This window comes from Halichondria panicea, chromosome 12 (assembly GCF_963675165.1).
Source record: "Halichondria panicea chromosome 12, odHalPani1.1, whole genome shotgun sequence".
NCBI classification, from domain to species: Eukaryota; Metazoa; Porifera; class Demospongiae; order Suberitida; family Halichondriidae; genus Halichondria; species Halichondria panicea.
This window is the reverse complement of record NC_087388.1, coordinates 1,927,923-1,951,588: the sequence shown is the minus strand read 5'-3', so window position 1 is coordinate 1,951,588 and position 23,666 is coordinate 1,927,923. Positions and strand designations below refer to the sequence as shown.

Sequence of the window (23,666 nt, the reverse complement as noted above, 5' to 3'; positions counted from 1 at the left end):
TTTGGGGAACAATGTTTTGGCCTTTATACAAGTACATATAAGTTGCCTTTAATTGTTGAGGTTGTTTTGTACACAAACTGTTCATTTGGGGCCTGGGTGCCTCCATGGCCGTTATCTGGCCTTTAATTATTCGGAGGTGGTTGTTAACAGATCGATCGAGGTTCCACGCGTACTGTAATACGTGCATGCAATTCAAAACTGTATTATTATAGTTCAATGGCAGGCATAAAAATCATTATTATGGGGGTGAGTACAACCAAAATTAATTATGCATTATTTTATAAATACGTTACATGTATAATTATAATAGTTAAAAATGTATTGTTTTTAAGCTCAATAATTGAAATTAGGGTGAGCAGTTTTAAAATGATGGGCATACGTACATGACATTGTACATGTATACACAAAAAGTGATATAGGTTTACTTAGTGTCACAGAGGAGTGCTACTCCTCTCATGATCCAGTGATCGGGATGTTGGTTGCTCCTCAGGCTAAGGTAGGTGATGTACGTGAGGTCAGTGCGACGAGGTTTCTTGTACACTGGGCAGATGTACAGTTTTGGGTCTAGCGAAAATCCCTTGAGGTTGACGGCAAATATGTGCACCACTGGGATTTGAATGAAGAGCACTTTAGGTGTGGGATCGACCAGTCGACTATTCTTCTTGTCCCAGCCAGCTCCATCTAGGAACAGTCCGTACACGTAGACCCCTTCTTCTGGGGCAGCAGTGATGTCTTCCTTGCCTAACCTGGTCATTTCGTTGTGGACTACGACGCTATCCAGAGCCCAGCCCTTGTGAGCCCTGGTCACCTCTTGTCTCATGGCTGTCACAAAGCCTTGCGGGTTGAAGAAGCCAGTCATCCAGAAGGAGATAGGTCTCCCCTCAAACACCCAGGCTCGGAACTGACTGTCTCTCTCCAGTAGTTCAGTGTACCAGAAACCAATCGTTGATGAGTCCCAAGATATCTGTATACAAGACGGTTATAGTACATGACTGTACGTACTTTTCGGGCTTCGAATGCAAGGGTAATCGAATGTGAATGACATTGTACAAGCCTGATTGTAATTCAAGCAAAGCATGGGAAATTGCATGCGCATGCTCACTTTGTGTATCTTTTGATTGCGATTTATGCTAAAACTCGCAATTTGCAATAATAAAAAACAATTACATGTACAGGTTAGCTAAAGCTGAAAACACATTAATATACTGTATGTACACACATGCACACCCATGTATACATGTACATGTACATGCATGCATATACCTTTCCCCAGACTTTGGGCACCTTGGCATCGTAAATACAGTCTAGAGCATCTCGCAAGTTCTGCAAACACATGAGACACACTCAAATAAACTGATAGACTAAATATAGAAGCCAGGGTATAGTATTTTGTATGAAACCTAATAAGATGGCTTCAGTACAGAAAATTTGAAGTGCAAATACCTCGCTCATAATAATGGTCCCATCAATGGCCAACTGCAGATCTTGGAGGGTACTACGTACAACAGAGATGACACGTTGCATGCGATCGATCTCTTGTCTCAGGAAGATGTTCATTGGAGCAATGGCACCCATCTTGTTGAGCCTGGCCCTCACTTCGTGGGGGATATAATCTGAGGGTAGCTTCTCGAGCATTTCCCCGGCCTGTTTGTACACCACACTCTCTCTTGTCTCTCCTCCTCCTCCTGAGCTGTCCTTTGGCTGAATGGAGAGAATCGTGTCCAAGCTCTGGTTTGCAGTGTTGCTTTGGTACCTGAACACAAAAGCAATGTGAGTGCAAGTCATGCATTTTGTTTAAACGTACAAGATAAAAATGTATTATTTATAGTACATGCAGTTGTGAGGAAAATATAAATTTACAGTATTGTTTAAATTACACAAGAGCTGATAATATTTTTTGAGATATTTTACACATACGTGATATCAGCATTTGGATGGAGTCCAAATATCTCAGGGGTGTCTGCTAGCGGAAGGCTCTCAATGTAATCAATGTACTCCTTAACAGTTTTGAGCACAGGTATTTTATAACCCTCATAAAATATGAAGGATGGTTTGAACATTCCTTCGTTGAACCAAAGCTGAATGGACACAAAAGGTAAAGGTCAGATATCAGAGTCACGGATGAGCGCTTACCCTGGCGTAAGTGTTGAGTAGTCTCTTGTCATAGTCGTCAGTCACTCTGCCTCCGTACTGGATCTCACCAATCATGTACTGAACTGCCCCCCACGACACACCCTACAGGCACACAAGGCACAACCCTCACACTCTCATAATGGCTAGGTCAGGGGACTCACCTTCTTTAAGTCGAGGTCGTCTAGGAGGTTCATGACGTACTGACTGCTGGCGTTGAAGTCTCCCTGGTTGTACTCGTAGGGGATGTTCCAACCGAGTGGCCCGAACTTGCGTCTCTCTTGGACCGTGGTGTGAAGGAAGGCCACAGTGTAGTACATCGGCTTCCACTGAGGGAGGTTCGAATACTCCAGAGTCTCCTGACTTGTGTTGGTGTATGTCCTCTTCAGACCAGCCTTCACGCCCTGAGGCGGCTCAAACGTGTACTTGATGGATGCCTGCAGGAGGTTGATCGGGTACTTGTCGTGGACTTCTGTCGTCAGCCAAAGCCTAAAATCCTCATGAACATTCTCTGTGTCTATGACGGTTGCCAGGAGCTCGTCAAGGAAATCCAGAGCCAAGTGAGTGTTCTGGAGCAAGGCCCAGCCACCCTGCAGCAAATAAAAGTAACTGATATCACAAAAGTAGACTGATATCAGATATCAGATTGGCTTATACTGAGGGAGGTTTGAGTACATAGAAAGATGAAGCAGTTTATTGGTTAAGAGAATATGCATGAACACAGGGGAAGATTTTGAGAATGTTAAGGGGTGGGGAGATTTTGCCCAGATCCACTTAAATTCAGTCCTAATTCACATTGGTATGCATGTAAGTCATACGTACATGCGGTGGAATGAGCCCTTTACATTAAATGTGTAACTCCTTATGTATATGTCAGACTCAATCTATAGTCTAAAGTCTATTTGCGTTGAGTTCGGCCCCAGAAGTTATGTGGCTTCATTTATGCTATGTGGTTGACAAGTATGCCAGGCATTTCTACATAGAAAATGTTTACTATAATGTATAGCTGGTGCATGGTTGGAGCTAATCAGCTCTATACAGCTCTATACAGCTAGCACTATAGACAGAAGCGCTTTTTAACAAGGAATCCAATGGTATGAAGTGTATTATGAAGGTCGAACTCAACACAAATGCACTTTAGCTACTGTACAATTACATTTTGTTGACATTGTCCAATAAGTCTCCTGGCATGAACCTCTTGACCTTGACCCATAGACACAGAGCCAAAAGCTGTATAGGAATAGACAAATTAAGTGAAGGTCTACTCTAGATACAATACAGTGTACACAACTCTCATTGTATCGACCATGTACATACATGTAACACTTACTGAAATTGTGTTTCTTGGAGAGCGATTCAATACTGTTGGTGGGATCGGACCCCATGGAGAGGAAACATACCATCGGAATTCGCTTGTTAGACTCCTCCCACATTTCCTCCAGGTTCAAGATAACACCCTCAGCATATTTGACCCCCATGGACTCTGAAATGTATTTGAGAGCCTGAGGCAACACACGGTCTGGACACCACGATCGAATCATGAGCAATTTTCGGAATGTATCAAGGGAATTGTTGTAGCCGTCTGGTATGGGGGTCTCTTCGGGGGCATCCGAGTCAAACCAAACCTTCCAAGCTTTATCATTGCGACCAATCTACAAGCGTGTGTTTGTGGTGCATGTACAGTGAGTGTGAAGACATTCCATACAACAAAGTGGAGTGTACATGTACAAGCCGAAAAGTATTGATAAACGAATGCAGTACACCTACATGCAGTAAACAGTATTATAAATAGCCACATTTTTTGTATAACGTTGTACCTGTGAAAGAATTTCCTGGAACTGAGGCAGACTTCCCAGCTCCACTAAATTCAGCCAGGTCATGTCAGTGATCCACTTGGACGTCTTCGGGGGACAGGCATTGAGGTCAAGGGCAGCACCGCCCTTGATCAAGGTCTGGAACTCTTTGTGTTTCACAGCAGCCTTCTGCATGTCAATCTTGAGAGCTAGTAGAAGAGTGAACAAGAACTTGTGTTGCTCGTAAAGCCCACGGATGCAGTACTTGAAGGCAGCAAATGTTAGATACTCAATGACACTTGCTATACGCTTGGTTGTGACTGGTGACTTAGTAGAACGTTGCATGGAGATATCAAAGATGCCCAAGAACTGCTGCAAAGATGTCTGATACATGACGTTGACCATAGACATCTCCATGATGAGGAAGTAGAGGACAGAGCCGCGAGCAGCCACTGGACGGTATTCCTCTCGAGCCAGGTTGATCTTGATCTCTGTTTCTGCCGCCACCAGTAGCTTGTGAGTGACCTCCTCAGCCGTTTTCTTAGTGGTTCGGAGCATGTCAATAAGAGATTCATCGTCCACTAGAGAGCCTTTGGTGGTGGTGAGTCGATAAAGCAGGCTATCCTCAAGCTCCTTCATCTGTCTCTTATTGGCCGTCACCTCTTCCATTAGCTTCACCCTCTCAGACTCCAGCTCACCCTTCTCAGTCACAATCACACGACCCAGTAGCTGGTCCTCAAGGCCTCTCATGGTAACAGTGAAGTCAATAATGGCCGTTCTCGCATAGATCTACCATGTACATGTACATAATTATACCATGAAATGTACGTGACATTATATGTTTTGCTAAGGAGTTTGGCCTATCAGAACCTTGATCTACATGTAAGCACACATGCATAGTCAATAAATTAAGGCACTGTCTTGCAAAATTGGCATGACTGGCACACATAATTGTTAAGCCAAATTATACATATATAATATACCTCTGGTGTGTAAGAAGGGTTGGGGAGTTTTGTGGTAATGTACAGCATAAATCCTTTCATCACATCCACTTCTTTATCACCGACTTTAACTTTCAACATGGAACCAGCTTTGATGAAATTCTTTTCTAGGACATTATCCAGACAGGGGTCAAGATCCTCCTCCACATCCTCTATGAGAAGGGGATTCCCCAAAGACAGGCAGTCCTCCAGGTGAGAACGAAAGTATTTGTGGTTGAGGGTGGTGGTTCGAAAAGATTCACCGGTCTCTTTGTTTTTGATCCAGTTTTTGGCCTGGCCCTGAGGGTCGATGAGGAGGGGGAAGCGAGTTGCTTTGGTGACAATGATGCCATTTTGAACGGAGAGTTCGTCGTTTGGCAGACCTTGGAGATTCCATTCTCCCACAGTAGCTGAGTCAGCAAGCATGTCCGTGAGGTTTAGATTGTCTGTGAATGGGATCTTTCGAGTGGTGAGTTCTTTCTTCCAACAGTCCAACAGTATCTTTCGGAACTCTTGGTTGAAGGGGCCGCAGTAGGAGAGGAAACCAGAGGCCAGGAGGACGTCACCCACCAATCTGCTAATCTGCGCCTTGAATTCTTTACATGCCGCAGTCCACCTCACTTTCTCCCCGCTCAGTCCTTCAATTAGAGCAGACGCCGCTGTCATCTTTCTCTTACAAGTCTCTGCGTCATCCTGCAGTGCCTGTTTCTTACGCATGGCTGCCTCGTACATAGCTCTCACTTCAGCCACCTCCTTCTCTTTCTCTGCCAGCTGGGCGTTTGCTACATTTAGTTCTTCTTGAGCGATTCGAAACTTGCCCTCCTGGATCGCTAAGTTGGCTTTCAGAGGAAGCACCTCCTTGTTAACTGAAAAGAATGCGGCCATGGCTTGTGTCCAGGAGCACAGACCAGCCACATTGCCACACACTCGTTTGGCCGTCTCCAGGTTGTAGTCCTCCATGTCAAAGTAAGGGGCCATCAGCTCTACTGTCTCATCGTTTATGGAGTCTTTGGGGAAGTTCTGGAGAGATTGAAGGAAACCAGTTTGGGCCATCAGCTTTAGAGAGTCGGACCAGGACGGCTTTGGGCCCGGCCTCTCTGGGTCCTGGGCCATAAGATTTAGTCTCCTCTGGAACAACAGTAGCACACAGTCCATGATCCTCATAATCAGATGGGGAGGCTTGCCCAGTTTCCTAACAGTGGCTATGTCTGCAGCTTTGAGAGTCTTGAGGGCTGCTTCTGCCGCTTCTAGAGCCGGCTTGGCTGCCTCCAGTTTACCCTCTGCCACGACTTTGTCTGCAGATATTAAATCGGCTACACCTTGGGCCCTGTCTTTCACAACCTGAACAGATGCTTTTACTTTCTCAGCGGCTTCGGCCTTCACTGTTACTTCCTTGAGCACCTTCTCTGCTTCGATATTTGCGACCACTAGATCTTTCTCTTTCACCTCGAGCTCCTTTGAGAGCTCGGCCACACTTTTACTGGCCTCTAGCAGTTTGTCTAGACCAGTATTCATCCTCTCTGCCAGTTGGTCCAAGTGCTTCTTCTGCTCTAGGTAGATGCCCTTGTAGCCGTTGATGAAGGAGAGGTAAGACTTGGGAGTGACATGGGTGGACCTTCGGAATCTTTCGAAATAGTTGAGGCATGACTCGGCAACAAAGTCCTGTACGATACCCATTGTCTGAACTACTTCATCTTTGACTTCATCTGTACATGTTATTTCGAAAGTGCCAACAAAATGGTGGGCCACAGCAATGAGAGCGTCTTTGGGCCATCGACTGAACCAGTCCATAGTGCAGCCACTGAACACTCCAGGGAACTTGAGGGCACGGCTTCGGAACTTCTCACCAATCTACACAGAGAATGGTGTCATATGTCAATACTATAGGAGTATAATTATATGCAGGACAGAAGACATAATTACATTATTATACTTATGCTAATCATATTAGCATAAGAGAAAGTCGTATATACTTACCGGAGAGAAGCAGAGCACAATATGGAGGTTCTGTCTGGCTCGAGAGAGGAAGTAGTCGTAAAGATTATCAGGTGTAGGTGGTCTCCGTGGAAACTCTTTCTTCATGACGGGGATGAGGTTAGAGTTAATCTCGTCAATTTCATCTCTAGCTAAAAGGTTGGACACCTCTCCAGAGGAGAGGACATTGTTTATGTACTCGAGGAACCCCTCATCTTTGATCTCGTTGTCAGTAAAGAGGAACGTTACTCCCTTCCCCTGCTCTCCCGCAATTCGATAGAGGACCTTCAGATCTTCCAGCAGATTGTTGGAACTGTAAGATCGAGACAGCTGGATTTGGAACGTTTTGTAGCCGGCAATAAAGGAGGCCAATCGAGTGAGACTCTGTTTCCCTGACCCGCCAACTCCAACCAGTAGAGCAGCTCCTCTGTCTGTGCGGATGATGCGAGAAATCTTTATCAGATGGACCATCGCATCTTTGAAGAAGACCAGATCCATTCCTGATCCTCGAACAGTCTCGTTGAACTGAAGTAGAAAGTTACTTAGACGTTCTTGAAGCTCCGAGTAAGCTGGTATCTGCATCCATGGAAAGAAAAACAATTGCAGGCTTTTAGTAAGAAAGTAAGTTTATCAAACAGTAGCAACAATAATGAATGTACATGTACATTTACATACACGTGTACATGTATATACGTTTGGAATTCTTAGTGCAGCATGCACAGTCCCGAGACAAGTTCTGTGATTACACTGTACAACTACAGAGTAGACTGTACAGTATCCTACATATAACATATACATCTAATAAAGATACACACATGTAAATGCACATAACTATAGAACAAATGGCGATCTTCAGTAAAAAAACGATCGCTACTTTTAACGTTCTATACATGTACATGGTACTTGTAGCTGATTGCAATTTAACTCACTGGTTCATAAATTTTGGGAGCGATAAACTCAAAGTCCTCAGGCTCATCTCCTGTTGGCTCTGGTGGGTCTCTGCATTGGAGATGATAATGAATATATAAAACATCAAACAATAACGCAAGGCTGTTATAGTACAAATACACAAATTGGGGGCAGAATGCATTTCGACTACATGTAACTCTGACGACTTATATATTAGTGGTTTAGCACCTAATAGAGTACTATAAGTAATAGGTTCTACTCTCGGTTTTGCTCTTTTTTATAGATGAGGAAGGAAATTTACTTAGATAGCCTACACAGGTTGTGATATAAACAATAAGTGTGTTACCTGAGGAAGTCAACAAAATAGGACTCCTCAGGAATCAGTCGACTAGTCTCCGCCCCTATCTCCTCCTCAATCACTCGGGGGATGATCTGCTGAAACCACGCCTTGTCTTCAGCATTCGTGAATCGATCAGCAATCACTCTTGTGCATTCGTGTTTCCATAGAGCTAATAGAACCACAATACTTGTCAGTGGCTCGCTGGTAATGTGGAGCATGCCCTCCCATATTCGAGAGAGATCTCTGAGGTTAAACGTGTAGTGAAATTTAGCCGGAGTCGGAAGCATTTTGACTTTTGTAGCTTGCCACAATTTTCGAGTGCAGGTGACTAGTTTTTCGACTATCGAGATAATTTCCATGGAGAATCCACGATCCTTACAAAAGTAGCCTTTACCGATCACACCAAAGATTTTGTCGATTGACGCATTCGAAGGGAGGGTACAGTTGAAAACAACAAATTGTCTTTTTAGTCTTGAGGGAATATCGTTTCTTCCTCCTCCGGGGTGAATCATGGCGGCCATGATTTGGAGATCTTGGATGTGTATGAAATCGCCAGGCTTCTCCAAATTGTAGAATCCTTTCATTTCCATCAACTGTCGGACTATTTCGTTGGTGATCTGATCGCCCCACTCGTTGATTCGAGGCATGTTCACGTCGTCAATAAACACAGTACATTTCTTGCCAGCTGGTGGGCCGTACGTGGTCCCCACTCTCTTGTCAATGTAACTTTCGATGGCTCGCTGGAAGTGGCCGGGGGAGGTGGCCGAGGAGAAGGTCAGGTTCTTACCAATGTGTTCCTCTATGTTATATTTGGACATGTAGCCCTTGATGATCACCGTTTTGGCCGTTCCTTGCTCTCCAATCAGGAGTACTCCTTTGCCCTGTTTGGCGATCGTATGAATGAGAAAGTCTGTTCGTACGTTGTCCACATTGGGAACGAGAATAGAGGCGTAAGTGGGCGTGCTGTCGTGGGGGTACACATACTCCTCAACATGAGTGGTCCAATGTTCCCAGTTCCCGGCCTTGTCCACAGTAAACTCAAACATGGTATCTCCTGAACCCTCGGCACAGACGGGGAGGTTCAACTCCTTCTTAGTTTCTCTCAGCCATGCCTCCATTTTGGCTCTGTCGTCGAGTTCAATGAGTGCCCCCATGCTCCACATGACAGCAAAGATATACAGCTTCTCTAGATGTGACTTGGGAAGTGAGGTGTTATCGTCTTTGGCTTTGGTTGGAATAAGGCCTTCCAGGAGCTGACACGCTTGCATGATATAGCTGCATTGAAGGAGCTTCATTTTAGCAGAGAAGGATATGGTGGAATAAAGATAAAGATCGAGAAAGGAAGCATCAAAGAGAGCTGTCAATATGTCTGCCTCGGACTGTGTGACCTTCTTCTCCGCCAGCATGTGCAGAAGCCATCCCTCCATGATGGGCTTCCATTCCAGGCCTGACGAGCTCATGTACACCATTCCATTCCGGGAAACGGTGGCGGGAGATGCATTGTCCACATTATCAGGCTCAAATACAATTTTGCTGTCCGGGTACATAGGAATCCTGTCCCCATTGGCCAGAGTCAACGTTTTATTGTCGTCAAGTACACTGTTTAGATTCTCAATCCACAGGGTATCCACAGGTCCATCTAACAAAAGCCAAATATGTTCTCCTTTTTTCAACTTGTGTGAACGTCTCCAGAGAGTTGAGAAAATACCGTCTGTCCAGTCGTTGGTGGCCACGTCTAGACGTCCAAACATTTCGGAGGCAGTGATGGCCTTAGGGTTCATTCTCCACTCCTTGTGAGGTACGCCAATGTCTGTCATAGCTTTCATGAGGATGTGAATACACTTGGTCTTCCCCGTGCCCGTTGGACCCAGGACCATGAACCCGTGACGTACAGATTGTGTCTCGTACAGCTGGATGAGCTTCAGAGTCCAAGATGGGTGGTTAATGAGTCCCGCTGCCCGCACTTCTTGATCAATGGCCGCCTCAAGTTTTTCATACACGGCTTTGGCTATCTCAATGCCCGGGAAGAGATCGTTGATGAGGGACATGAAGAGAGGCTCGTCTTCGTCCACTAGCTTAGAGAGGTTCATGTCTCTGAGACCTCTCATTACAATGGTAAGTTCTGTATCGGTTTTGGTGGCCCTCTTGGCAGCTCCGAGAGTTCTGAGCACGGAGAGAATGTTTCTGAGTCCAAAGTCGTAGTGGACCTGTTTGGAGAGCTGGTCCTCGCACAGTTTGTAGAGAGTGTAGAACTTCTCTGAGAGAACAATGTTCTGAAGGAAACCACAACTGGCCAACTTCACTCGAATGATAATCTGCATGCATGAGGGAGTGAAGGGATACTTAAATAGTATATCCTACAATAATTATATACGTATATTGCATGTACAGTGTAGCTATTTCACATTGAGATGCATGCATGTACTTCGTAATTGCATTACAAGACATACATGTACAGTGTACATACGGTCAGTAAAGAACTACGTACAATGCATGTACATGTACTTGTATGTAATATATATCACTTTAATAGGTTTTTATAAGACAAATAATTATTGAGTGAGGGACAAACTCATAGCTACACTTCAGTTCACAGCTTATGAAATAGCTTCACGTACCTTTCTGTCTGGGACCATCATAGCGATGGGTCTGAAATTCATCTTGAGGTTCTCAGGTAGCTCTTGCCTACCAGCATAACCAGGATTCTGTGGGGAGAAAATAAGCAAGCAATAGATTAAATGTATAGACATCAGTAGACATCAGTCTACTGCTCTTGATCAAGGGCTTATTGACCTCGAAGAGGGAATGATGTAAGCTGTACATGTATGTGCATGTACATATACCGGTACATGAATTGTGTACGTACTTTTGTACTAATGTACACGCTCTTTATAATTAATGACAAAGCAAAAATTCTACTAACCACGCACGTTGCAACATACAAGTGCCAATTTCATATTTACCATTGTTAAGAAGAGTCCAAACTCAGGATTCAAGGCTACTACATCTCCGTCAGTAAAAATGAACTCCGGTTTTCTCTCTTTTTTACATGCTAGCACAGTGGCAATCTGTTGAGCAGCCACGGAGAGAACGGGTAACTCTATCCTGTTGAATTCGTCGAAGCAGCCCCAGCTCCCAGACTGAGCCAGACCCTTGTAGATCCTACCCAGTCCTCGGAAGTCCATCTGATCGGAGCAGTTGAACACCACTACGTACTTTCCCAGAGCCCTCCCCATATCTTTGACGGTCTCTGTCTTGCCAGTGCCAGCTGGTCCTGCCGGAGCCCCACCCATTGAGAACCCGAGAGCCTGGGCCAGTGTAATGTAGCATCTGTCAGTGAGAGGGGTGATGACAAGTCGCTCTGTGCAGCCGAGAAACTCGTTCTGATAGATAAAGTCGACGTCAGTGATGGAGATAATGACTTTGTCTGTATCATCATTGAAGTAGAAGCGAGTTTGCTTAAGCCACTCAAAATCTGTTTCACTCTTGACTTTCAGGTCCACCTATGTGCAAATTAACAACCAATAAAATGACAAAACTTCCAAAGACGTAATTGCATAATTAATCCGTACCAGTGCATGGAAGATATCTCTCTGATGGAGATGGATGGTAATGAGAGTTTCGTACTTCCTCCTCTCAATCTTCGCTAACTCCTTTGTGGTCACTTCAATAAGCATGTCCAGGATGTTGAGAAAATGGGAATCGGTAGCAGCCATGATTTTCTTGTCCGAGCGGGCATGCTTGAGTGCTTCTGTTGAGTCTGTTGTCCAGATGATTTGTAGCCCAAGGAGACCAATCTGCGGATGGTACATGTAGCATATAAAAAATAATACATTACGTGTACATAATTATATTATTGAATCTTTGATTGCTCAAAAATTTCTGTTGATTTGGACCCCAAACAAACAAATGAGGCATTTTGGGACTTAATGTACAGTATATAGTGATTGTCGATAACTTAAAGTCGGATTAAAACTAAAATAGTAGCTTTTAGAACTTCAGGTTTATCACACAACAATGCAAACAAAAATTAATGTTGACCTACCTGTATGAATAATTATGTGCGTGTATATAAAAGCCAAATTGACTGCGACTCTTTACCTGTGCAGGATACGAGTCGAGGAAGTTGAGCAATTCAAAGTTGGGGTCTCTGATCGCAGTGACGGCATTTTTTATCACACAGTGGACCGAACGCAGAGACATTGTCAGCAGTTTGCCAAGCCACACCTCCACATTGCCCTGGGCCATGACCGGCTTTTCCAACTATAGGAGGAGGGGGTTGCTAATGATATTGTAGGATTACGTAGGTCAAATAACTACTTAATTCATTAATATCGACAATTGTAATTATAATGTACTACCGTATTAGCGCGAAATTTTCGAGGAGGTTTAATTTTTTCGCTGTTAGCAATCCCTCTACGAAAATTAACTCCATAAAATGCTCAGCTAACGGAAGACACAATGTAATTTGACTAAATAGCAACATGTATTCAACGAAATGCTTTTAGCGAAATATATGTGCCCCAAAAATTCGGGCTATACCGTTTTGCTTTTTGAGCATACATATAAATACACACAATGAAGAGTTTATGAATACGTGAAGAAGTTAAGGATCACCCAAACACACTCACCTCCACGGTCTCCGGTTCTCTAGAGTGGATGTGCGTGATCCTATCATAATCCTTCTCATGGAAGGTCACTGTCTTTACATTATCGAACACACTCAGGAGGTGGGCTTGTATGGTATGAGAATTAGACGCCTGTCCGAGGATCTCGAGGAGTGCTGGGTCTGAGACAAAGAAGAATCGTGGGAAGACGAGTCTCTTCTTCTCGAGGTAGCCGGTGAGGGACTTCTGACAGAGCTCCAGCTGCTCCAGGAGATGGGGCAGCAGCTGTCCGAGTGTCTCGTCTCCCACACAGCATGTCACCACGTTGGAGTTCTCGTGAGCCTTTGTCATGATCTTGATCCACGACTTGTCAATGTTCTGAAAACGTTTCGCTTCCTGGAATGGAGGAGATGAAATTAGGCGCCTATTCTCATTATGTACATGTATGTATTCATGAAATATGATACAACAGATTCATAGAGGAGATGAAAATTCACAGTGGTTAGTTTAATCGGGAATACATGTAGTTTACAGCCCTCCTCTATTGAGATTATACGTATGGCCTACCACTGGCTACAGTACGCTGCTACAGTAAACAGATTGACCTTGGGCAGTTGTTTGGCGATGTCTCCACCCACAAACACGGCCTCCAGGTACACCCACAGGTTCTGCACGACCAACCAGCTCTCAAGAATCTCCGTTGTATTTGTGAGGTCTTTGACCCACTTCTGAATGTCCGTTTTGAAAGGAGCGTTGTAGCGGTTGGACATGAGTGACCCTAACACCATGAGAGAATCCTCCATGAGCCCAATAATCTCTGATGTGTCCTCTCCTCTCAGCAAGAGCTCTCCACGAGTCTTGAACCCAGAGAAGGAGAGGTTCTGCACTGCCCAGTCTGCCTTCACCTGCTTTAGCTTCATCTCAATGTCCTTCTCTTTCACAGCACTGATGCAGATGTCCTGGGGGGGGGGGGGGTAAAGTACTGCTGAATACACTATAGGCATCCTACAACAACAGCTGTACATATGTAACGGGTTTTCCAATGGCTACCATTGTATAGGGAATTTGGTATAATTCCCATGATTTATATCTCGGTCCTACTACCGTATAGCGGGTAATTTTCGGGGGACAAAATATTCGTGGTTCAGCAATATTGAGACATTTATGGGTAATATTTTCGTGGTTGCTGCTTGGATTGTAGGTAAAGGTAGGCAAGGTCGCTTCATTCGTGGGTAAAATATTCGTGGTCAGACCTCCAACCACGAAAACCACAAATATTTTGCCCCACGAAAATTACCCGCTATACGGTATGTACAGTATGTGCAGCACATTTTCTGTTTACTCAGTAGCTGAGAAAGTAGCTAAAGATTCAGAATGGTGTGAAACTGCCCATGGGTAAATAAAATATCCTCCCCTAGCTCACACACACACACGCACACACACCTCAATGTCCTCCAAACTCTTCAGTAGTGGAGCTTCCATAACGTTTCTCAGTTGGAAACCCTCGGACTCGACATCAAACTTCCACCCTGTGACCTCCTCTATCCTCAGCCAGTGTCTCTCCTTCATGGCGGGGTCTATCATCCGCTCCAGTAGAGGGCACGTCTCATTGAAATCATCTATCTTCTTCTTGAGATCGTTAAACGCTTGCCACTCTTTGAGCCCCTTAGGGAGTTTACGGCATCTGAGAGAGGGAGTGGTTTAGAGATTATGGATATCCTATAAGCTGCAATGGTTGCAGTGAACAATCTTAAAGATTATATATATACAGTAGAACCTCGCTAATCCGGACCCCTTTAATCCGAAACCTCGCAAATCCGGACAAAATGGCAAACTGAAAAATAGGAGGGGCTGTCAGTAGAATAGAGTACTGCGCATGCGCAATGTAAATTGCTTAGCTGAATCAGCAATAATTTTATTGATAAATTGCTCAAGACAATGGCCACTGCAAAGAAAACGAAGAGCGAGGTCACAAGACTCACTGTATTGGAGAGAAAGTTGAGATAAAGACTATTCTAGCTAGCAGCTTCCCTTCTGGCCACAGTAATATCATAATACATGTACAAAAGTGTCTTTGTTAATGATATTCATAATCAATTAATGACATCTGTTAATCCGGAAATTTCATGTATTCGGATGGGGTCTGGTCCCGCTCTATTCGGATTAGCGAGGTTCTACTATATACACAACTAGACGCTTCGATTGTGATTACACGGCATAAGTACGTGTGTACTCTGGTATGTGTACAGTGTTAATAAACCCTCACTTGTTCTGGAAGTCTAACAGTTCATTGTTGATCTTCTCAATGTCCACGTCACTCCACAGAATATCGTAGTAGCCATCGATACTGTCCATAACAGTGTTGAATAGCCCATACAACTTCTGAAGAAGGTTGAGCTCTTTTTTAGTCCTTACCAGATCTGGGTAATCGGTTACTTCCATTCCGAACAGCTCCTCTCCTCCAGAACAGGTCTGAAAACGGCGCCAGAGGTCGTCAAATTTGGTCTGAAAGATGACTAACTTGTCACTGGCCTCTCTTGGGGCAATCCCCATTACATTGGGACCACTCTGTACGGAAAAACAAAGCAATGATGTACGTACAATACGCTAATTCCTTACTATAGACTACTAAGAGAGCTAAAACTGTAAAATGTATCCCATATTTCTACAGAAAATGGATAGCTACACTCGATCATGTAGATGATGGTTAATTATTCAATAATAACACCTGTAAGCTCAGTGCTACACCGTATTACTAGAATATTTTGCGAGTGAAAAACCTTTGCGAATGAGCCAAATCAGCAGAAAATTTGACCCTTTGCGATCTAATTATTGCGTTCTGGAAAGGATCATGTGTAATTACTAGTAATAATTTAGGTTTTGCGGATTTAATTGTTGCGAATTGATCAACCCTCGCAAAGTTCGCAAATGTTTGATGCTCGCAAAACATTCTAGTAATACGGTACATAATTATATTAAAGTGTTGAACTTTTAAAGCTTCATACATGTATTTCAAAACCAGAAATGTTTCTAATTCCTGATGCATTCACAGCTGCTATAGCTTACTGTAGTGTAGTCGCCCATAAAAGCGGTGACATCCGTCTTGAACCCGACCACTTTCTCCTCCAAGCTGGTTTTGAACTTTGGCTGCACAGTCATAAGTACACCCTGTATTCTGACGATCTGCTCGTGGAGATTGGACCAGAGGTAGCGAAGTGTATCCACCTTCTCAAGGTCATCCATGGCCACTTGAATGCCATGCTTTTGGAGGAGAGAGTAGCTCTCCTGTGCATGTATGATTATAATATATGGATCGATGCATGGTAACAACAGTAATATGGTATGTTATACTATCTTGATATACGTGTACGTACATTTGTACTATCCGACCATTACACATTGGCCATTCACATGTAGTGTATAATTATACGTATAGTTTTGATGTACTGTAATGTGAAACTTATACATGTAGCTAGTGAATGAAACAGTGTCGTACTGGATGCATGCTGTACTGTTACTGTACACACCTCAATAGGTTCCAGAGACATGTCAATGCGTATTTCATTCTCCCTGATCTCCTTCAGAGCGGCCATAACCCCTCGGATATCGTCAAGATCATTTAGTGGTCGACTCAGTTTCTTAATCCAGTCTTCCAGGCACCCACTGACCTCCTCCATTAGAGTCTGGTACTTGGTGTTCATGGCACGTCCAAAAGCAACTCTCCAACTCTTTGCCTCTGTGCAAAGGGCTAGCTTGATCTTCTCTGTGTGCAGACAAAGGGTACCTGTGTTTGGTGGGAAAAATGCTTATAAAAACAGCATTTCTACTATTATAATAATGTATGACGTTGTGAACATTCCTAGCACGTATGGACCCGGGTTACAGTATACAATGTACAAGACACTGTATCTGTATAGATACAGCAGTACAGAATCTATAATTATAGCGGACTTGTACATACATGTATGACACATCAACACAAGCAGCACACTTTCTTCGAGCCTAACACAATTAAGGATTACTACATCTACTGTACATATACGTACTATTTACGCGTGAGCATAATTATACTGTACCTGCAGCTATAAGGTCGGGCTCAGCCATAATCTTTGCTTCCAGTTCAATGTATTCCTCCATTTTATTGTTGAATTCGTAAACACTCGGGTTCCTGCTAGTGTACTCTTCAATGCTCGTGCTTTGCTCCTCACTCCACAGGTCTGAATACACTGTGAATACATCCTTACTGCCATCAACAAGCTTCTTTGTCGAGTTTATAGCTGTTGAAAGTGCACCAACCAGTTTCACGACTTCCTTGTGCTCTGATACGGGTCTGTAGTAGTTTTTGAGTTGAACAGAGGTTGTCTGACTTTGTATCAAAACTCGACTTCGTGTGCGAATGTCTGTACGGCTGTTAGAGGGCCTTTTCCCCTCAGGGGGTTTGGGGGTGTGTGTTTCTTGCCCCCAGCGTATTACATTCTTAGTGAGAGCAGTGATTAAACCGACGGCCTGGTTAAGACCTTGCTGTATGTCATCCAGGGTGGGAGACATGACAACATTTGGGAGGACCAAAGAAATATCACTCTTGAAGAGCGGTGAATGAGTCGTCAGAGTCTTGTGAGTATAGTCGGTATACGTCTGTGTGGGCACGTAGATTCTCTTGCGAATAGCCTCAAGGTTAGACTTCAACAGCTGCACTTGTGCGTCGATATTGCATTGCTCGAAATACAACAATAGGTTTTCGGCTTCATGCTGCAGTTTTGTTCGTTGTTCTATCATTCTTATGGTAGCCATCGCACCAGGAGATGATTCATCGTCAGGTTTCTCCAAAACAACTTCTGGACCAGTAAGAAGTGAAATCAGTTCATTGGCAGCTTTTTCAACAATTTGACTCTTTGTATCGACGATTTTAGTAGCACTGCTCGTCAAGGACGCAGTAGTCGATATAAACTCTTCAACTGTCAACGTCTCATCCAATGGTAACTCGCAGAGTGGTATAGTTTGCATTTCTTTCAAGACAAAATTGAGTTGATTTTCATGGATACTGATAACTCTATCAATAAGCAGCTCCACTTTGGATAGTGCAGACAGTGCTGCCTCAATGAAAGCCGGGAGGTTGAGGGAGGTCCAACGAATAAGGGTGAGACCTGGACTAAGAGCTTTGTTCAAATCGTCAAGGTGATGTATCATGAGGGGGGCAAACAACTCAGGGATCTTGTCTCTGATACGCTGATCCTCAAGAACCAAATGCTGCAGATTATGAACACATAAGTATTTGCATTAGGCATACACACAGCTGATTCCTTTGTTTAAAAAGAAGCAATTGATTTTATGTATCAAGTTTAAACTACATGTACTAAAGAGACAACACCTACAGTACGTATGTATTACCGTATATCTTCTAATTTATCGGACAGCAAAAAATAATTATTTTGGAAATTGTCCGGGTATAATTGGAACAGATTTTTATAGAGCATGCAAAGTGTCCGGAATAATAAGCAGCTGCATGTGAGCTAGCTAAGTTTAATAGAACAGGGTACGACTGAATAGTTGCACTAGCTATCTAAAACTAGCTACTCAAAGCTATCTAACTGCAGTACTCTAAGTCTTACTTGCCGTTAATGAATAGTAACTCAACTTTTCAAGGTATTGTCCGTAATATTAAAGTACTGGAGTGTCTGTTGTATTAGAACAACGAAAATTGCCCAAAAGAGTGTCCGGGGTAATTAGAAGTGTCCGATAAATTAGAAGATACGGTATATATGTATTTCCGACTCAATCGGTAGACTTTTCATATACAACGTACGTACATTAACGCAGTTATATCTCTCCATGATGACAGCTTTCTGGGAGTACACGGTCAGAGCTTGAGTTGGCACCTCAATACCAAGCCCCCTCATCACCTGGATGTCCCTCAATAGCTCCGTCACCTTCCTATCGAAGTTGACATGGAGGCTCTTAGTCTCCGGGTGACGTACAAGCACTGTTGAGTTGAGACTGGCCTGCCCCGCCTCAATCTCACGTCCCCATGCCTGAAAAAAATCACAATATCGAACCAAGTCTATATGCATGTACGCGTGTGTATAACGTACACATGTACCGTAATATATGTGCAATTGTAACAGTTGTGTTGATTTTTTAATCCCACGTATGGAAAGCACACTTGCCATCTCCCACCCCCGCACCTGCACAAAGATGAGCTCGTACTCGACGAGTACTCTCGCCAGACGATTGTACTTCTTGATAGCCTTCTTGGTTTCAGGGAGAGCCATCAGCTCCTTGTTCTTCTGAAACACTTCCACTGGCCCAGAGATCCTCCGATAGAGTTGTCGGGCCCAAGCTATCTTGCCAGAGATTGGGGGAAGGTTACGAGCAATCGGCGGGTTCTCCTTGTTCTCATTGTAGCCTATTTCGACGAGGAGGAGGTCTCGTACAAATCGACGTATCAGTTGCTTGTATTTGTCCTCAAATGGGATCCCAGGCAGCTGTAGCCTGTGATGATTATTATACACTGATGTGAATCCACATATCAAATCCAATGCAAAATATAGAATGCACAATCAATGTACGTACAGGTAAGAATAGCATAGGGTGCCATGCAGTACCCTAACTCTATGCATGCATACAAGTAAGAATTATATCATTATAAGTATGCAGTGAGCTCTCAGTTACCGGTGGAATCTCTGTATCAGTTCATACACATTGTCAAAAGTTGGCATTTGCTCAAACCTCTCATCGAACAAGGCAACCACTTGGTCCTACATGTAAGTGAGAAAAAATTGTGATGACATACGCACAAACACCAAGCATATTCAAACAGAGTAGGGCAATACAGTATAACCAAGGGCGTATAAAAGAAGAGAGGGCATGCAACTCCACAATCAGTACACGTAGCTAGCAGAGTTCAAACGTGGGCGGAGGAATGTGTGCATTTGCATGAAGTGCTAAAAATAGAAATGTTTATTTTTAGCATTTCATGCACAATCATCCGCCCACGTTTGAACTCTGCTCATATAGGAGTTGCATGCCCTCTCTTCTTTTATACGCCCTTGGTATAACTACAGCATTATTTTCTAAACAAGGATCCTAAATTGTGAAAACGGACCTTGATGTCAGCAGTTTGGCGTTTAAACTCCTCAAAGTCAGTGACGAACTCAGTTTTGCGATATTCCAATATATCGTATGGCTTTTTCTTCATACCTGTGACGAGCAGCTGGAACCTGTTATGTAGAGTCTCGATCCCTTCGATGTGAGAGTGGCCTAAGGAGGAGTAGGTGATGGTCGTCTCCAGGAGCTCTTGGATCTTGTACAGTCTGTGTACAAGCATGTGGAACTTGGTCATGTGATGTTGTATGTTTGGTGCAATTATATCTACAGACTAATTAAGATGTGTAATTGCAGAATGTAAACGCAGTACAAAAATTGGAAAGCTTCATATCATACCAAGAGTAACACTTTACGCACTCTTGCCTATACACAACGATTTCTAGGTACACGTGTACATGTATCATACTTAATGCAGTGTATTTCTCATGGCATACATAAACTGAAGATGTTACCTGCGAGCGAAGTTGTTGAACTTCCCGAACATGTACATCTCAGAGAAATCGAACTGCCTCTCGTCTGGGTTATTTCTGAGTGTCTCCTTGGTCCTCTGGAAGGCCGCCTGGTACTCGTCGTTGAGTTTGAGGCATTCAGAGATCCTCTGAAGAACCACACCCACTTCCTGCTCCCACACTTTGTGGTAACCACTGTCCGTGAGGTGGGCCCTACACGCTGTAATCATCTGGTTCGTCACCTTCACAAAAAGTGCCGTCATCCGGTCAGATGTGTTGTAGTAGCGAGAGTAGCTGTTGATCATGCGAATAGCGTTCATGAGTCCTGGAATGGCATCTAACATTGTCACCTGGGGGGATTGCTGAGTCAGCAGGGGGTGCTCTTAACGTATTTTTGGTACTTACTGGATTGCACTTGTAGAGAGGCTCACAATACTTCTCCAGAGTGTACAGGAACTTAACGTTGTCTTTGGCTTCATTTGTGAAATCAGTGATGGTCATGTCCTGATCTTTCCACCTCTGCATGTAAGACACATTAATTTAGGAGACGGATATTTACCAGGCTATTGGCAGGTGAAAAAGGCTGACCTACCTGCAAGACTTTGGACTTGCTGGCCACCAACACACTGATGACTGCTCTGCACTGAGGGCTCTTTACACAGGTGGTGAGGGAGTCAAACTTGGCCATTCTCCTCTTCCAGTGCTCCAGCTCAGCTCTCGGGCCCACACTGTCAGATTCCTTACGCATCTGCTCCGACTGAGTGAGGATGAGCTCGATCTCCTTGCACCAGACCAGAGTGGTGTCCTCTGCTGCCTCCACTGTCTCTGGCTGGCCAGCAACAGCCATGATCTCTGCAGGGCTGGAGATGCCCGCTAGGACTGGATGAGAGCATGGAGTCAGCTTCACAGCATTCGCTATGCTCGCTCGTGCATTGGCTATTACGGCTACGAACGAAGACAGTTTGCTGAGGAAGGCCACTTTGGAGGCCTGTCCTTCGGGTCCTGTTAGAGTACTCCATTTTTCATTATTAGTGAGAGCTGGGATGAATATGTCTCCAAGGAGTCTCTCTATGGCCCCCAAGAGACCATCGCCATTTGACTCCAAGGAGCCAAAAAATATCTCCTGTATATATGTATAGTACATGTACATGTATGTCACAACTGATGGGTAGATAAAAGCACCGCGGGTGCTCGGTGGAGGTGCCAAAGCTACATAACATAAAGCTATATACTAATAGTAATTTTATCATGAATATTTGATGAACATTTTTGCATTAATTAATTTTGCTGCATGCAGGTAGAATCCAGAACTCAAGAGTGGGTAATAATCGACCATGATTGTTGTTAAAACGATCGATGCCAAAAGTTAAAGCCTATAAGATTAATGGCTGCATCAGTAGAGCTTTGCAGCTCTCTTCTCACTGTTGTAGCTACCAATAGCTAGCGTTCTAGTGCAGAACTAACTACTAAGTAGAGTAGCAACACTCCGTGGACAAGTTTTGCTACGCACTCTTCTGAGAAAAGGCTGCAATGACATTCCAAGTCAGCAAAACTAGGCATAACTCGAGAACGAAGCATTATTTGCAAATCCACGAATTAAATCCAAGTAAACATGACTAGAAGCCTATAGAAACTCTTACTTGCACTTCATTGTTCCTTGAGCAGCTGTAGCTGTCTACACAGACACACAAACACACTACCGTATACTTTGCTTACGCATGCGCACCGAGGCATAAATATCTACTGTATTACTAAAACACACCTGATGAACATTTAGCATTGTGATGGCCTTCTGAATGTTAATCCTGAGGAAGAACAGACAGGTCCCAGTGTAAGCATCTTCAGTCCCATCCGTGATCCATAATCTCCGCCCGTTAGCACTGTAGGGAAGGTTTGCCTTGCTCCCACCACCCTCTCCAGACTGTTCCTCTTTAGGTGGTTGATAGAAGAATATTAACACCGCTCGTCCTCCAGGAGAAAAGAATTTTTCAAACTCTTTCAGCTGTAAAGAAGGTAACCATGCATGCACACTTATAAAGCTATACAGTTAGACCATGCATTGGCTATGTTTATGGCAATAGGTCATAGATCTGTAACAAAACTTCAATGAATACACCTACTACGACAGTATTCATAAAATAGGTCGAGCAAATAAGCATTCTTGGTAAATTGATTTTAAGCACATAAACAAAAAATAATAGGGAAAAGTTTTTACGTCGCATACACTGAAATAGATTTACACTGCATGTGTACAACAGTAGTCTATTGTATGCACTTACAGTAACTTAAATTTTTTACGAGCGCTTTGCTATACTTACGCTATACCCAGTTGTTGTATCGGTTTCTCACCTGTTCTCCCTCTAACATAAAGTCTTCAGCATCTTCTATGCTCATGCCGAGGCGCTCTGACACGGTGGAGAGGATGTAGTCATATCTCCCATCCATTGTAGCTCTCTTGGCTTCCCTCTCTTCTCGCTGCTTGGTCTGCATGGAGGGGAGGAGTTACTGTAATAGTATATTAATAGTTGCTGGGGATTCTTAATTAAGAATTAAGTTGCAGATTGGATGATTTCAAAATATCGATGCATAGTATAACCTTATACAGAGACAGTCTAATATTTGCTAACAGTTTCAGGTTGGTTTGTTCGTTAGCACAGTATAAACTGGTGTTTAGCACGTTGTGTTCTTGACACCAGTAAAAACGATCGAAGAACACACAAGCTGTGTTACATGCAGCTCCCTTTATACTTTACAAACATGCAGAAAGGTGCATTGCTTTTGAGCAAAATGTTATGCATCAAGTACCATGAGGGAGTTGTGTGTGTGAATTTTTTTGTCAAACTGCAACAATATTTTGAGGCACTACCTGGGCAGGGTGGCCATAAAAATTACTACCTCATAGCTACCATACTACCCGTGTGGCACTCTATTAAACTGTAACTAACCTGTTGCTCCCTCAGGCTATCTGGTTGAACACTCATCCTCGTTCTCTTGCCACCTGTGAGATCACGCCTGGCATGACGACGCACAGCCGAGGGGACTCGAGGCACAAACGTTTCAGTTTTCTGAGCCATGATCTATCAAATTCTGCAGATAAATCAATTAACTATTAACTGTACCCTTGTCTGGTTTTAGCAACTAGATTACATTGCAAGCAAAAACAAAAGCAAACAAAAGCAAAAAACACTATATAAACAAGTCACACTATTTATAGTGACACCAAATAATTACTTACCACTGACGTCTATTCATAATTTTCTGCACTATACTATACTATAATCTATGCATGTACTGTAGTACATACAGTAGTCTGGCTCTTTAATCTTTATCTTCTGCTTTTTAATACTTGCAGGCTAGGCCTATAGGCAGCATAGCAAGTT

At 43.6% G+C, this 23,666-nt stretch overlaps 1 protein-coding gene across 2 annotated transcripts; it reads right to left on the bottom strand.

Moving 5' to 3' along the window:
* Positions 1 to 203: 203 nt before the first annotated feature.
* Positions 204 to 23,662, bottom strand: LOC135345048 (dynein axonemal heavy chain 5-like). 2 transcript variants are annotated; one of them, XM_064542383.1, is made up of 35 exons: positions 23,522 to 23,662; positions 23,232 to 23,373; positions 22,636 to 22,770; positions 22,049 to 22,288; positions 20,879 to 21,409; positions 20,692 to 20,805; positions 20,290 to 20,636; positions 19,836 to 20,043; positions 19,403 to 19,488; positions 18,916 to 19,222; positions 18,541 to 18,762; positions 16,810 to 17,980; positions 16,261 to 16,517; positions 15,800 to 16,018; positions 15,000 to 15,301; positions 14,177 to 14,417; positions 13,339 to 13,692; positions 12,758 to 13,129; positions 12,228 to 12,389; positions 11,699 to 11,923; positions 11,090 to 11,629; positions 10,745 to 10,831; positions 8,133 to 10,441; positions 7,807 to 7,876; positions 6,881 to 7,453; positions 4,907 to 6,754; positions 3,948 to 4,712; positions 3,461 to 3,782; positions 3,287 to 3,360; positions 2,295 to 2,720; positions 2,134 to 2,235; positions 1,918 to 2,078; positions 1,444 to 1,753; positions 1,264 to 1,323; positions 204 to 964 (listed from the first exon to the last, which is right to left on the bottom strand). In XM_064542383.1, the coding sequence occupies exons 2-35, from the start codon at positions 23,358 to 23,360 to the stop codon at positions 422 to 424; spliced, it is 13,812 nt and encodes a 4,603-aa protein (XP_064398453.1). In that variant the 5' UTR covers positions 23,361 to 23,373; positions 23,522 to 23,662; the 3' UTR covers positions 204 to 421. The 2 variants fall into 2 exon arrangements, with proteins under 2 accessions (XP_064398453.1, XP_064398454.1); XM_064542384.1 differs by having other exon boundaries at positions 23,232 to 23,363; positions 23,522 to 23,652.
* Positions 23,663 to 23,666: the final 4 nt, after the last annotated feature.

Coding starts and splice junctions, on each gene's coding strand:
- LOC135345048 (XM_064542383.1), bottom strand. CDS start 23,360: ATGGCTCAGAAAACTGAAACGTTTGTGCCTCGAGTCCCCTCGGCTGTG. Junction 11,924..12,227: donor TCGACTCGTATCCTGCACAG/GTAAAGAGTCGC, acceptor TACCATCCGCAG/ATTGGTCTCCTTGGGCTACA. Junction 2,721..3,286: donor TTGGACAATGTCAACAAAAT/GTAATTGTACAG, acceptor TATTTGCTGCAG/GGTGGCTGGGCCTTGCTCCA.